At 42.5% G+C, this 15,884-nt stretch overlaps 1 protein-coding gene and 1 non-coding gene across 2 annotated transcripts in view; one reads left to right on the top strand and one right to left on the bottom strand.

Moving 5' to 3' along the window:
• LOC124612249 (methyltransferase-like protein 17, mitochondrial) overlaps positions 1-15,884 on the top strand; it is a 117,763-nt gene that overhangs the window by 59,800 nt on the left and 42,079 nt on the right. The window contains exon 7 of the mRNA XM_047140329.1: positions 4,708-4,797. Within this exon, the coding sequence (XP_046996285.1) occupies positions 4,708-4,797 (90 nt within the window). The remainder of the gene's footprint in view (positions 1-4,707; positions 4,798-15,884) is intronic.
• Positions 2,984-3,058, bottom strand: Trnat-ugu. Its single transcript has one exon. It is a non-coding gene; the product is annotated as a tRNA-Thr (tRNA).

The raw sequence follows: 15,884 nt of genomic DNA, 5'->3' as shown, positions 1-15,884 counted from the left end.
TCTCGAATAAACAGGTACAGAATATTTTGCATAAACATTTGGACATGAGAAAGCTATTCGCAAGATGGGTTCTGCGATTGCTCACTCTTAACCAAAAACAGAATCGTGTGAAGTGTTGCAAGGATGGTTTGAAGCTGTTCAGAAAGAATCTGCAGGACTTTAAGCATTGTTTCGTCACTGTGGATGAAACATGCATACATTACTATACTCCTGAGACCAAACTACAATCTAAAGAATGGGTTATCAAGGGAGAATCTGCACCAAAAAAGGCGAAGACCATTCCTTTGGCCGGAAAGGTTATGGCAACTGTCTTTTGAGATTCAGAAGGGATAATCCTCATCGACTATCTGGAAAAGGGTAAAACTATTACAGGTGAATATTATTCATTGTTATTGGACCGTTTGAAAACCGAGCTGTAAGAAAACCGCTGGCGATTGGACCGCAAACAGTCCTTTTTCATCACGACAATACACCAGCACACACCTCAGCAGTTGTTGTAGCAAAATTAATGGAAATAGGATTCCAACTCATTTCATATCCCCACTATTCTCCAGACTTGGCTCCGTCGGAGTACTATTTGTTTCCCAATTTGAAGAAATGGCTGGCGGGACAAAGATTTTATTCAAATGAGGAGGTGATTGCAGCAACTAATAGTTATTTTGCAGACTTGAACAATTCCCATTATTCAGAAGGGATCAACAAATTAGAACACCATTGGACTAAGTGTATAAGTCTAAAAGGAGAGTATGTCAAAAAATAAAAAAGGTTTACCCCAAACACGTAAGTAGTTTTTATTTTTGCACGGACTTTTCAAATGCCCCTTGTACTTCCGGTAGCTGACTGCAGGTGATAACTGATACTGACTGGCTAAAACAGGCAGCATTTATACTGGCTTGGCCTGTTAGCAATTTTGAAGAAGCACTGTTTCCATCAAGTAAGCTACAACAGAGCCACAATGCAGAGATTGGTCATGCAGCAGTCAGGTCACCATTGCCACAGTGGCTTCTGTCTTTCTGCTGTGTCAGTAGCATTACAACTCTGACTAGGCCGAAGGTGCAGCAATTTCTCCTACTGCACCCCCTGCGGGTCCAGGGGTAAGAATAGGCCCGAGGTATTCCTGCCTGTCTTAAGAGCCGACTAAAGTGAGTCTCTCACATTTCAGCATTTATGTGACGGTCCCCTGTAGGGTTTGACCTCCATATTTCAAAATTTTTCTGAAGAGCGATCCAATTGGGGAAGAGCACCTTACATGGAACATCGCATCCATCTTGCATTGAGACCTTTAGCCAACTTTCTCATTGTTGCATTGCAGTCCCGCTCCTTCTCCATCTCTTGGGTGAGCACCTTCCAGGGTGTGTTTTCCACCATGCACAACTCAGTGCTGCTTTCTGTGCTGACGATGATAATGGACTTCTTTGCACCTGATATCCAGCACACTAGCCAGTCCATTGTGGTGGGGCCGTCACGTACTCTGTTGGTTGTAGCCCCCTGACAACACAGGGATCACTCTGCTCATGCCTGTGCTATTAAAGCATGGCACATCATCTCTTACTGGTGGCCAGCTACCAGAAGTCTCTAAGTGTTCCAGGGCTCAGTTCAACGCACAGAAGTACAACCCCTAATTGTTCCCCGCCCTGGTCTTACCATGGGAGGAACGAAAGGCTAAGGCTGGCAACAAAACTTACTCGCCTTGATATTTAGTATGTACGAGAGCTGATGCGGAGTCTTTTCATGATGATGAAGCCTCAGTTCTTTGTAGAGCCAGAGAAGCGTACCGCTTCTTCGGTTCCTCTCACTTGGAAGGGGTCCCTTCCTTCCCAGGTTTCTCCTAGTGGGAAGGATGATGCCCGCCAGTGGCTGAAGTGCCCAGAAGCAGCTGGTCATAGGGCTTCATGATCCTCCTCAGTTCTGGAGACTGAATCTGTGAAGCCCTCCCAGCCAGCAAAACCAAAGGAGCAATGGGAGAAGTCAAAATAGAAGTCTCCTAAGACCAAGGAAATTGCAGTGGCACCCCCACCACCGCTACCTACCAGCTCTACATCTGAGGATGAGGTGGAGATTCTGGCATCCGCTGGCGACCTAGATTTCATCTCTGCCTCAAATGCAATGGTTCTAGATTCAGGCTCTCCTTCAGTGGCGGTAGATGACCCAGTAGTGTAATCTGCCTCCTTGGTCCCTTCACACCTTTTTCGGCCGCAGACGATGTCCGGTGAAATTGCAGTGGTTTTTTCCACCACCTTGCTGAGCTCCAACAACTTCTCAGCCTTCAACCTTTCTTCTGCATTGCTCTCCAGGAAACTTGGTTTACGGCAATACGAACCCCCGCCCTCCGTGGCTATCAGGGTTACTATAAGAATTGGGCAGCTTATGAGAGGGTATCTGGTGGAGTCTGCATCTACATCCTTTAGAGGCTGTTGCTGTTAGGGTGTAGATGCCTCAGGCTGTTACTGTCTGCAGCATGGTGATATCCCACAGCATGTATTGACTGCGCCAATCAGTTTACCCTTCTACGACTGTATCAGGCATTGATTCAGTCCCGTCTCAATTATGGGAGCATGGCTTACGATTTGGCATCGCCATCTGCATTGTGGTTGCTTGACCCCATACTTAACTGCAGGATCCGACCTGCAACTGGAGCTATCCGCAAAAGCCCTGTAAACAGCATGCTTGTGGAGGCTGGTGTCTATACATTGCGAATCCGGCACCAACGACTATTGGCCGCTTATGCTGCACATGTTTGTAGCTTGCCTGGGCATCCAAATTACCTTCTCCTGTTCCTCAACTCGGTCGTCCATCTTCTCGAATGGCGGCCCCGGTCAGGGTATATAATCATGTTTCGTGTCTGGTCACTTCTATCTGGGCTTGAGTTTTTCCCTCTCCCACCTCTTTTCCAGGCCCATTTACATGTGAAATGATAATTAAATGGACACCCTAGCTGCAAACAGGTATTGATGTACTTCATTGGGGACATGTTGAAAATGTGTGCCCCGACCGGGACTCGAACCCGGGATCTCCTGCTTACATGGCAGATGCTCTATCCATCTGAGCCATCGCGGGCACAGAGGGTAGTGCGTCTGCAGGGACTTATCCCTTGTACGTTCCGCGTGAGATCCACATTCCCAACATGTCCACGCCACTACATTCGTAGTGCGCCTAATAGATGTTTGCCCATCATACTCATTACTCGTGGCAGACTAAGCTACCAAGTCCCGTACGAGTTCGGGCATAGCATGTGCATTATGCTATCACTCTTGAGGATCATTCTGAACAACGCTCATTCCCAGCTGGCTGCATTGTTTTCACTGCAGAGCTGGTAGCCATCTCTCACACCCTAGAGTATATCTGCTCCTGCTCAGGTGAGTCCTTCGTAATCTATAGTGACTCCCTGAGTGGTTTACGAGCTATCAACCAGTGTTTTCCTCATTCTTGTCTGGTGATGGCTATCCAGGATTCCATCCATACTCTTGCCCGTTGCGGTCACTCCTTGGCTTTGTGTGGACCCCAGGTCATGTCGGCATTCCGGGTAATGAATGTGTTGACAGGATGGCCAAACAGGCTATCAGTGAACCGGCCCTGTAGATTGGCCTTTCAGAATGTGATCTCCAGTCAGTATTGTGGCAGAAAGTCCTTGGTACCTGGGGTGATGAATGGCGCACCCTGCCTTCACCCAATAACTTCAAGTGTGTGGCGCTCCTCCACACGAGCCTCTCACAAGGACTCAGTTGTTCTCTGCTGGCTATGCATTGGCCATACTTGGCTGACACATGGCCATTTATTGTGCCATGAGGACCTGCCTCTATGTCGCTGTGGATCAACAGTGACAGTGGTCCACATGTTGTTGGGTTGTCCGCTTTTAACTGCACTCAGACAGATGTTTGTGCCAGCTTAGTTTTGAGTTTTATTCGAGCAGGGGGTTTTTATTGCTCAATCTGAGGGTTTGTCCCTTTTGTGCGTTGTCTGGTCTTTGGCCTACAGTTTTAGATTGGGGTTTTTAGTGTGTCTCTTGGTGGTTGGCTTTTCCATTTTTGTTTCCATGGTCGGCCAACCGCTGTACACCTCTGTGTGCTTATAATTCCTTGTTTTCTGGTCTTTGTCTCTGTCTTTCTTGTTCTGTGTCGTTCCTTCTTACCTCCATTCCTTGTTTTTATTCCTTGTGGGTGTTTCATGGTCGTGGAAAAAGGGACCGATGGCCTTTGTAGTCTGGTCCCTTCAACCCCCACAAACCAACCAACCACCTCCTACTGCAAGGCTTGATGGTGATTCTTGAGGTGTCAGCATAGTCCACTTGTGGTTTCTTATGCAAGACTGTTTATCCAGCCTGATACTTTTTGTGTCAGCCTGTTGTGACATCTGTCCATTAACTCAGCCATGTCAAGTAAAGAAGCTGGAGCACAACACACCATTTTTATACACAGAATTTGTGAAAGTGGATGTAAGAGCAAGTAGGATTTATTGTTAAAATATTTAGTGTACTGCACTAAGCTTTGTAATGGCTGTTTACTAAGCAACATGTACATCCATCTGAATGTGATTTATGGTCTAGACATGGTATTTTTAGCTACTCCCATGACCATTTAGTTTTAACCCAGTTCTAGTGTGTGCATGTTCCTTGAGTAAATTGAAGTATTTCCTTTTTTGTGGTTCACACTTTGCAAATCCAAATTACAATTCACCCATACAACTACTCATTTATTATTTTTGTTTCAGGTTGTAAATGAAGCAAGGGATTACATATTGCACCTTGCAGAAAATGCATCTGAAAGGCTTCCAATGCCCAAAGCTCATATATTTGCACCAGTGAGTTCACAATTTACATGAATTAATTTACTTATCTTCACATTTTAGCTGGTATGGTCTGAAAAGCTTTGACAGTATTAAGCTGTTATCTTGTAAAATAAAATTGTGGATTTTATATATTACCTCCTTACGTAACATTACTATTTAACAAGAATTTAATTTTTGATAGAGATTACAGACACATAAAAAGATGATGATAGAGAACAGGAACGCATGAGATCCACATAAAGTAGGAGCTTATGGGTCTAGATATGGAAAAAATCTCAACTCTAACACTGGCTAGACAACAGGCACTATTGGTTACTGAAAAGACAATTATGTGACTTGTCATGTTGAAATTTTGTAAGGTTTCTGCACTTAATTCTGTTTGGCGTATACACTGACGAGTCAAAACATTATGACCATTTGCTCAGTAGTTCTTTATGTCCATATTTTGACAGATGGTTGTGGGACCTCAGCTGTTCAATACAGAATGTAAAATCAAACGACTTTCAGCTTTCTAAATTTCCAAATTGTTATTTTATTGGGCTACTAGTTTCGGTGATACATTATGCCATTTCAGGCCCCGTGACTGGCATATAGGAAGATTCCCACCTTTGGTCCAGTCAAAATAGGGGCCAGCATTCAATGACTAGTATCCATAGATTTTTGAGACAGTGATCACTTCAAACATCAGCTGCCATTGGCAGGTGATGTTTGAAGTGATCGCTGTCTCAAAACTGTATGGATACCAGTCATTGAATGCTGGCGTCAATTTTGACTGGACCAGAGATGAGAATCTTCCTAAACGTCGGTCAGGAGGCTTGAAGATGACGTAATATATCACTGAAACTGGTAGCTTAATAATATAACAATTTGGAAATTTTGACAACTGAAAGCTGTTTGATTTGAAATTCTGTGCTTAATAGCTTGTTTGTCCATCTTTTGGAACAAAATACTTGATTGATTGTGGGTATTAGGGATCCTACACTTTGATGGTAAGTTTGTCAAGATATGTGGCATTAGATGTCTATGCACAGGTCATGTAATTCACATAAATAACAATACCAGAGAAGGATAGTTGCTACTCACCATACAGCGGAGATGCTGAGTCACGATAGGCACAAAAAAAGATTCACACAATTATAGCTTTCAGCCATTAAGGCCTTTGTCAGCCAGTAGACACACACACACACACACACACACACACACACACACACACACACAAATGCAAGTTCGCAGAAGAGCTTCTGTGAAGTTTTTTTCAGTGGTTGCACAGCACACAACAATTTTGGCATGTGGCTCACTCATGTTGTACAGAACAATAAGGGCACAATGGCAGAGGAGTACATGGCCACCGTTCTGATGCTGATTGATGTTGCTGCTTAGCATGGTGCTGCCGCATGCGACATGGAGGCTGCGATTTTACAGTCATGACATTGTTTTCCTGTGAGCTAACCAATGGTGACTGAGCAGCAGAGGGAGGAATGGCGGCTACTTCACACCACACATCTATCTGATTTTCTGCTGCCCAAGATACTTCAGAGGTCTGGATACTGTTCAGGATTTCTGTGATAGAGGAATTTTACATTGTAAAGCATGTTCACCAACTTCCTTATCAAGGGCCAGGTGTATTATAGCATCGCAAACCATCGAATCAGCATGTGAGTCCTGTTGAGCTTCAGTAATAAAGTGGCTCCAGTGGCTAAGTCCATGAAGTTCCGCTGCCCAAGTTCTGTATGACTGTTGTGACCACTTTTGACAATAGTAGAACTCAGTGTGAACAACAATAATGTGACTATGTTTGCAGTAATAATTAGAGACCAACTGGCACATCTCATCAAGAGAGAGACTGGCTGGTCCCTGAAGAGGAGCTAACTGACACAAAAGGTGATAAGTACAAGGAGAAATCCATGACAGAAAGAAAGCCTTAACACACATTGTGTTTGGTGACTCGAAAAGCTTGGAAATACTACCGAAGTCATTTTTCATATGCGTCCCAATCTTCCACAGAATCGTCATATGGAGGAAACAGTGGGAGTTGCGTCAATGGCGGTGAACCATGGTGCATCAACGATGATGTCAAATTGTTTAGTGCTATGGGGAGAGCATGCTGCTGGTTGGTGAGAGCTCACTGCTGTTCTGCAAAAGGTTGAAGAGTTTCTTCCTCTGACATATTTGCTGTAGCAAACCAAGAAATGAAACATGCGGAGTATAATACTGCATTCATTGTCAAATATGTTGTAACACTGTACAAACAAAATATCAGAACCCCACCAACCAAGTTTTTTTTCTGCTTCCATGTGAAGGGATACACCAAGACACTGAATGAAGTATTAAATGAAAAAAATATCTCTTAACCATGGAAAACATTACAACACATTCTAACAGGTGAATGTATAATCATCATATAAACATTTGTCAGGCTGACAGCCCACCATGCTGACTTATATAAGGCTGTTTTGCACATGGCACAGAGCTAGCTGCACCCACCACCTGCGCCATCATGAGGTAACGTCTTGTGGTTGGCTGTGGAGGTGTGTGCTGTTTGATTATGCGTACTAACTCTATAGAGTTACAACAGTCGTATCATGTAGAAATGGAAGTGTCTGCATTACTTTGACACTGTGAATTCACAAAGCAGCTGTAAATGGTTCTGAATTTTTATTACATTGCCAAGGAATACAAGGGATTTATTCACACAAATCAGAAGTGCTTGATGCCAAAGAATTGCACCAATTTACTTTCCATTTCTTCCTGACTTCATTGAGTTTATCATAAAATCACAAGATTATTTTCTCATGGCACTGACCTATGATCATGCCATCCTTAAGTTTCCAGTTGACTGAAGACTAACATCTACTACAAATAACAATGACCCATCCAGACTGTTCACAGTATACAAATCTGTAAGTGCAGAGATGGACTTAAGTAATTATAGTGCTCACTTCTTTTTTAGAGTTAGTTTTTAATCAATGTTGTTAGCAGTGTGATATATATTAGTAATGTTATAGAATAATGTTATGAACACTGAATGATTTCAACAATGACCCATCCAGACTGTTCACAGTATACAAATCTGTAAGTGCAGAAATGGACTTAAGTAATTATACTGCTCACTTCTTTTTTAGAGTTAGTTTTTAATCAATGTTGTTAGCAGTGTGATATATATTAGTAATGTTATAGAATAATGTTATGAACACTGAATGATTTCATCACCCTATATAAGTAACTCATAACATCACGAACTTAACAAAGGCATTATTTCCAATCAACTCTGTATGTCATTCTGCAATTTTGTGGTTCCATTTGTACAACTGAAATGAAATGTATAAGGGACACTCAAATGAAAATGAGACAGATACTAACAAAGTAAGTAAACTGTTTACTATTTCAAAAGTAATCATCCTAACTGTTAATACATTTAACCTACTATGGGAGAAGATGGTCAATTTCTTTGTGGAAAAATGTTTGTGGTTGCGTATGGACCCAATCATACACCTTTTGATTTGGAGCAAATCAAAGAGCACAAATGTCTTACTTAAGGGCTCAAAAAATGTGAAAATCATATGGAGGGGAAGAGGGAGGGGGGGGGGGGGAATCAGACTGTGCAAGGGCTTTCCAGTGAAACTTCTGCAGTGTACTGGAAAAAATCTTGGCAAAATGTGGGCAGGCATTATCCTGAACAGAATGATGCCATCTGCCAACTTTCCTCAATAATTGGACTCGGCATTTAATTTTTGCAAAGTGTCCATGTACCACTGTGCGTTAATTGTGGCACTGTGTTCCAGAAAGTCAATGAGCAGTGTGTTGATTGACACCATCAGTTGCAAGATAATGCCCACCCACTTCTTGCCAAGGTACTTTCGACTATGCTGCAGAAATTTTGCTGGGAAGCCCTTACACATCCTCCCTACACTCACAAACTTTTCCTACATGCACAAACATTTCTCCATGAAGGCATTGATTGTCTTCTCTCACAACGGGGTAAATGTATTAAGAGTTATGATGACTGCTTTTGAAATAATGATGATGATGATGATGTTTAGTTTCTGGGGCATTCAACTGCGCAGTTATCAGTGCCCATACAAATTCCCAATCATTGCTCTGTCCAATCTCTCCACTTTCACGAATGATGAGGACAACACAAACACCCAGACGTCTCGAGGCAGGTGAAGATCCCTGACCGTGCCGGGAATTGAACCCGGGACCCCGTGCTTGGGAAGTGAGAATGTGACCGCGAAACCACAAGCTGCGGACAAATAATGAAGAGCGTACTTACTTTTTTCCATCTATCTTTCTTTCATGTGACTGCTCCATATATTTTGGATTATTTTCGACTCACAATTCAGGAGTCCACACGAAATGTAAATGGTTGCTATAACCTACTAGATCTCTTACAAAGAAACAATCTTGAGCATCATGATGGAAGGTCACTGTAGGTAGACTGAGTACTATAACATCAAAATCCATCAAAAAGTAGTGCAAAATATATCTATTTAAAATAGTAGATGACAAAATTGCTTGATGTCTTCATAACAGTTTGCCACCATTCCTTTCAAACTGTGTGTCTTGAGCAGATGTGGCTTAAATTCAAAGAAATTGTGTTGGCGGCAATTGAAAGTTTCATCCCAAGCAAATTAATAAGAGATGAACAGATCTCCTGAGGTATGCAAACAAGTCAGGACACTATTGCAGAAGCTTGACAATGTTTTACAGAAGCTTGACAATGTTTTACTGAAGGTTGAAAATTAGAGCGGACTTCAGTGTGGGATGCTTTAAATAGTTTACACAGTCAAACTGTCTCAAATTTGGCAGAAAATTAAAAGAGATTTTGTCCATATACAAAGTATACCTGTGGCAAGTTGCAATCAATATCTTCACTGCATGATGACACCACCCCTAAAACAGGGTTATTAAGCAGGTTTCTGAAATTTCATCACCAATGATGATGCAGTGCATATTACAGCATTCAAGTTGAGAACAGCTGCCAACATGAGTAATTTGGAAGTAGATACCCTCAGTGTAGTGAAGGGTCTGCTGATGAAGTAGCTCCATTTTGAGCAGTCAAATAAAACCACTTACTTGACAAAAAAATCTGTAACTAAAGACTGAGATGTCTGTTGGTAGTGCATGCATTGTCTGCACAAGTAAATATAAAGCATTTATAATTAGTCATTTATTAGTGGTACCAATGTGTGTTGTCACGATGTTGTAGTAATCATTAAATTTAGTGGCTGCTGAGTTGAATGTGTCACCATTTCTGCCAGAGCAATTTTGTGGGGGCTCAGTTTAATTTGGATCCCTATTTTGGTTTATTTCTTGTTTAATGATGTTCCAGATTGTTTTTGCCATATTCTTGGAAGTGTTTTAATTTTTGAGCAGAGTACAAATGTTTCACTTTTTAATAGCTAACAGAAATTTTAATAGCTAACAGGAATTTCTGTTCTGCCTAAAGTTTCTATTCCCTTAACATTTTTGTGGGCAACTTCATTGTGCCAATGAAAGATGATATTTTTCTTTGCAATCCAGCCCTCTTCCCTTGTATTTCTTCATCTATTTGATCCCCAAGGCATGTTTTGTATTTACCAATTAGTTTTACTCTGTGCAAGGTAATCAATGAAAAATCCCTTTTGAAAACCAGGACTTACTGGCCATAATGGTGTGTTGACAGGTGTTCACCTGACTTATAAATTCCATTCTATTCACATTATTTTGACTGACCCAGCTGTCTTCTTCAAATGCTGTGAGCGGTGTTGTTATGTGTTCTCAGACAACCAGCCCAAGCATTGATTACACATGATTACACATAACTCTCAGCACCAGAAATAAACATTTGGATCGGTCATCAAAATGTCATGAAAAAAAAAAGAAAGAAAAAAGAAAAAAAAATCTGCAACTCGGCTGAATATGTTTCACCAAGAGAACTTGAGAGATCACACTGACCATAATCATTTTGGTAGATAGGGCCAACTTCAACTTCATGAGTGTACTGTGTCCACCTTCCACCCAATGGTTTTATCGCTATCCCATTTCTGAAAAATCTCACCCACATTAGTGGCTGTTGAAACTTAAGAAGCATACCCCTTATTATACTTCGCCATCTTTGGATCCAAAACAAAGAATTTTATGATATCAATGCATTCCAGATTATCTATTTAATGAAATACATACAACAAAACTACTTTTAAAAAATTGTAAAAACAAAACTGTTGTGCAAGCCTATTGGCTTGAAGTATTGCATACTGTGTAGCTAAAACAAAATCTCATTGATGACAGTAACACCTCTGTGCTGGATGACAAATGTTTCTCGTGTTTCTGCTGTTCTTCTTGGTCCTCCTGTGCTTTAATCCCTTTCTTTTAACCTCTAGTAATAATCAGCCTTTTCTGTTGTATCCTTTAATGCACAAGTGACTCTGGCCATTTTATTAGATTTAAAGTCCCCCCCCCCCCCCCCCCCCCCCCCCGTCCCTCTCTTTCCTACTCACTTGTACAGAAGACTACATATAAAATTTGATACAAAACACTTCCGTTGTTTTGGTAAAACATTCACCATTTTCAGGATACTTTTACCTTATATTAGGCTGTTTTCTACATGCAATATAACTTTGTAGGCACCTTATGTTTTAATGTTTGATATATGGGGTTGTTTGTGTGAGTGCTTTCTTACATAGTTTTGCCTACCTTTTGTTAATTGTATCTTAAATATTTCCATCCTTTCATGTGTGTGGTTAGATGAAGCTATATTTCATTGTCAGTAGCTTACGCGCATTTGAAATTTTCATTACAGTGATCAATTTCACATGCTTATCTTCATGCTCATATTCATATCTTTTACAAGGCTCTCCTATCTCTTATGTGCTTTTCTGGTTATCCAGTTGTCGAAAATGTACTCCCCCCCTCCCCCCCCCCCCCCCCCTCTCTCTCTCTCTCTCTCTCTCTCTCTCTCTCTCTCTCTCTCTCTCTCTCAGGTAAATAGCTTTTCTTATGCATCTGTTAGCTCTGTGCAAATGTCGGTTTATTCTTATATACATTATGTTGTAACTTTAAATTTGGGCTACAACATTTATTAAACATTAATAACTTCTGTACAACAGTGTAAATAAGTGAATTATTCCATAACCTAAGCAGAATCATTGTTTGACGCTATATTCAGTTGAGCAACAATAGAAATTATTTTTAAGTTCTTTTCATTACAGAAAAAAAGTCAAAGCATGGTTTATCTGGATAACATGTATTTTATAATCAAATATCCATGAAAAATCACATGGCTGACCTGTGATATTGGCTTTGTTCGTACCACATATACTCTCACAGGTCATATGCAACACTACACACTGATATGTCTGTATCTCCAACTGCAACTGTGGCAATGTTACTTAAACATTAGAACCGGAGATGGGCTTTTAAAGTGATATGGTGGGTGTTGATTGATTTCTGTATGGGACAGGACATTATGAATTGCCTAAGGTGAAACTGGGCCAGTAATCACTACTACTACCTACAAGAGAGCTCAACACTTTGCCTGACATTTATCAGAGGAAGACACATTGGAAAGTTGCATGTTTGTAACAAACTGAATTATTTGCAAAATCTACCAATTCGTATGTTAGTATTATTGACACGGTCACCTGTCTCACTATCTTCTCTCATGGTGATTTCTGTTGATGGTAAAATTCTACTTTTCGTAGAGTCGTTTTCATTGCATTGGAGCTGTATTGATGTCATGAGAATTATGTGTCCCAGTAATTTTAAAATTGTATAAATTACAGGAAAGTTCCTCACAAGCATGTTCACTCTTTGTGCTGTAATACACATATAAAAAAAAAAGTTTTGCATCCCCTTGGTTTCGAGAGTTCCGGAACCTGTACAGGAAATTGGAATAGAGATCATCATAAACATCATTTCTGGCCCTTTTTATTGCTCATGAAAACCACATATTGCATGTTGTACTACCATACAGCGAGACCTTCAGAAGAGGTGGTCCAGATTGCTGTATACACCAGTACATCTAATACCCAGTAGCACGACCTCTTGCATTGATGCATGCCTATATTTGTCATCGCATATTATCCACAAGTTCATCAAAGCACTGTTAGTCCAGATTGTCCCACTCCTCAATGGATGGCGATTTGGCATAGATCCCTCAGAGTGTTTGGTGGGGCACATCATCTTTCAATCTATCCTGGGCATGTTCGATAGGGTTCATGTCTGGAGAACATGCTGGCCACTCTAGTTGAGTGATGTCTTTATCCTGAAGGAAGTCATTTACAAGATGTACATGATGGGAGTGCGAATTGTCATCCATGAAGATGAATGCCTTGCCAATATGCTGCCGATATGGTTGCTATATCGGTCGGAGGATGGCATTCACATATCGTACAGCTGTTACGGTGCCTTCCATGACCACCAGTAGTTGAATTTGGCCCCAAATAATGCCACCCCAAAAAAGCAGGGAACCTCCACCTTGCTGCAATCACTGGACATTGTGTGTAAGGTGTTCAGCCTGACCGATTGCCTCCAAACATGTCTCCGACGATTGTCTGGTTGAAGGCATATATGACACTCATCAGTGAAGAGCACATGATGTCAATCCTGAGTGGTCCACCATTCAGCATGTTGTTTGGCCCATCTACACTGCACTGTGGTGTTGTGGTTGCAAAAATGGACCTCACCATGGACATTGGGAGTGAAGTTGCGCATCGAGCAGTCTATTGCACACAATTTGAGTCATAACACAATGTCCTGTGGCTGCACGAAAAGCATTACTCAACATGGTGCTGTTGCTGGCAGGGTTCCTCCTAGCCATAATCCATAGGTAGTGGTCATCCACTGCAGTAGTAGCCCTTGGGTGGCCTCAGCGAGACATGTCGTTGACAGCTCCTGTCTTTCTGTAACTCCTCGTGTCCTAACAACATTGCTTTAGTTCACTCCGAGATGCCTGGACACTTCCCTTGTTGAGAGCACTTCCTGGCACAAAGTAACAATGCGGATGTGATCAAACCGTGGTATTGACCGTCTAGGCATGGTTGAACTACAGACAACACGAGCTGTGTACCTCCTTCCTGGTGGAAAGATTGGAACTGGTTGGCTGTCGGAACCCCTCCATCTAATAGGTGCTGCTCATGCATGGTCGTTTACATCTGTGGGCGGGTTTAGTGATGTCTCTGAACAGTCAAAGGGACACTGTCTTGATACAATATCCACAGTCAATGTCTATCTTCTGGAGTGCTGGGAACCGAGGGGATGCAAAACATTTTTTGATGTGTGTATGTGCTTATCTTGCAGACAGTTTATTTCCAACAGCAAGAAAGTAGAAGAAATACTTACTTAAGCCTAACCCAGCTGAAAATTTTTTTATCTTTTAGCAAAAAATGTTTTATCGCTTTCATGGACACTTGGCTCCATTGTTGCCACATCAAGATGTTTTGAAGAAACCAAGTAAACATAAAACTGTTGCAGCCACTAGCTACAGCCATATGTCATCTGTCTGCTGTTTAAAACACACTTCTGTCCAAAAGCAATATAAGTGCAACACTTTTATGCTGTCAGACAGAGCTAGCTTTTAAGTTACAAGAAATGTGCTTCATCAAAAGGTTTGGTTATCAAATTTCCACCAGGAAAATTGAAAGGTCAATTTACAATCTACCTTATGAGAACACATGGAAAATAAACTGTTTCCTATTTTGTGTAACACTATGCATTATACTGTGCACAGTGCATTAAGTCGTTCACGGTAATTCATCTTGAAACTATTTAAATCAATGCACTCTGCCTTTTTTTTGTATTTTATGTGCTAAGAAACAGCAGAGTAATTAACATATGTATTTTGTGTACATATAATATGGCCTTTCAAAGCAAAGCTGTACTGTAGGGGTTGACTTTATAGACTAGCAAATACACTCTTCTTAAATTCCAGCAGCAAACTTCTGCCGATGATGACTGAGAAACATACACTCCTGGAAATTGAAATAAGAACACCGTGAATTCATTGTCCCAGGAAGGGGAAACTTTATTGACACATTCCTGGGGTCAGATACATCACATGATCACACTGACGGAACCACAGGCACATAGACACAGGCAACAGAGCATGCACAATGTCGGCACTAGTACAGTGTATATCCACCTTTCGCAGCAATGCAGGCTGCTATTCTCCCATGGAGACGATCGTAGAGATGCTGGATGTAGTCCTGTGGAACGGCTTGCCATGCCATTTCCACCTGGCGCCTCAGTTGGACCAGCGTTCGTGCTGGATGTGCAGACCGCGTGAGACGACGCTTCATCCAGTCCCAAACATGCTCAATGGGGGACAGATCCGGAGATCTTGCTGGCCAGGGTAGTTGACTTACACCTTCTAGAGCACGTTGGGTGGCACGGGATACATGCGGACGTGCATTGTCCTGTTGAAACAGCAAGTTCCCTTGCCGGTCTAGGAATGGTAGAACGATGGGTTCGATGACGGTTTGGATGTACCGTGCACTATTCAGTGTCCCCTCGAGGATCACCAGTGGTGTACGGCCAGTGTAGGAGATCGCTCCCCACACCATGATGCCGGGTGTTGGCCCTGTGTGCCTCAGTCGTATGCAGTCCTGATCGTGGCGCTCACCTGCACGGCGCCAAACACGCATACGACCATCATTGTCACCAAGGCAGAAGCGACTCTCATCGCTGAAGACGACACGTCTCCATTCGTCCCTCCATTCACGCCTGTCGCGACACCCCTGGAGGCGGGCTGCACGATGTTGTGGCGTGAGCGGAAGACGGCCTAACGGTGTGCGGGACCGTAGCCCAGCTTCATGGAGACGGTTGCGAATGGTCCTCGCCGATACCCCAGGAGCAACAGTGTCCCTAATTTGCTGGGAAGTGGCGGTGCGGTCCCCTATGGCACTGCATAGGATCCTACGGTCTTGGCGTGCATCCGTGCGTCGCTGCGGTCCGGTCCCAGGTCGACAGGCACGTGCACCTTCCGCCGACCACTGGCGACAACATCGATGTACTGTGGAGACCTCACGCCCCACGTGTTGAGCAATTCGGCGGTACGTCCACCCGGCCTTCCGCATGCCCACTATACGCCCTCGCTCAAAGTGCGTCAACTGCACATACGG

Source organism: Schistocerca americana, chromosome 1, assembly GCF_021461395.2.
Source record: "Schistocerca americana isolate TAMUIC-IGC-003095 chromosome 1, iqSchAmer2.1, whole genome shotgun sequence".
Classification (NCBI taxonomy): Eukaryota; Metazoa; Arthropoda; class Insecta; order Orthoptera; family Acrididae; genus Schistocerca; species Schistocerca americana.
The sequence above is the reverse complement of the archived record's forward strand: the minus strand, read 5'-3'. Positions and strand labels throughout refer to the sequence as shown.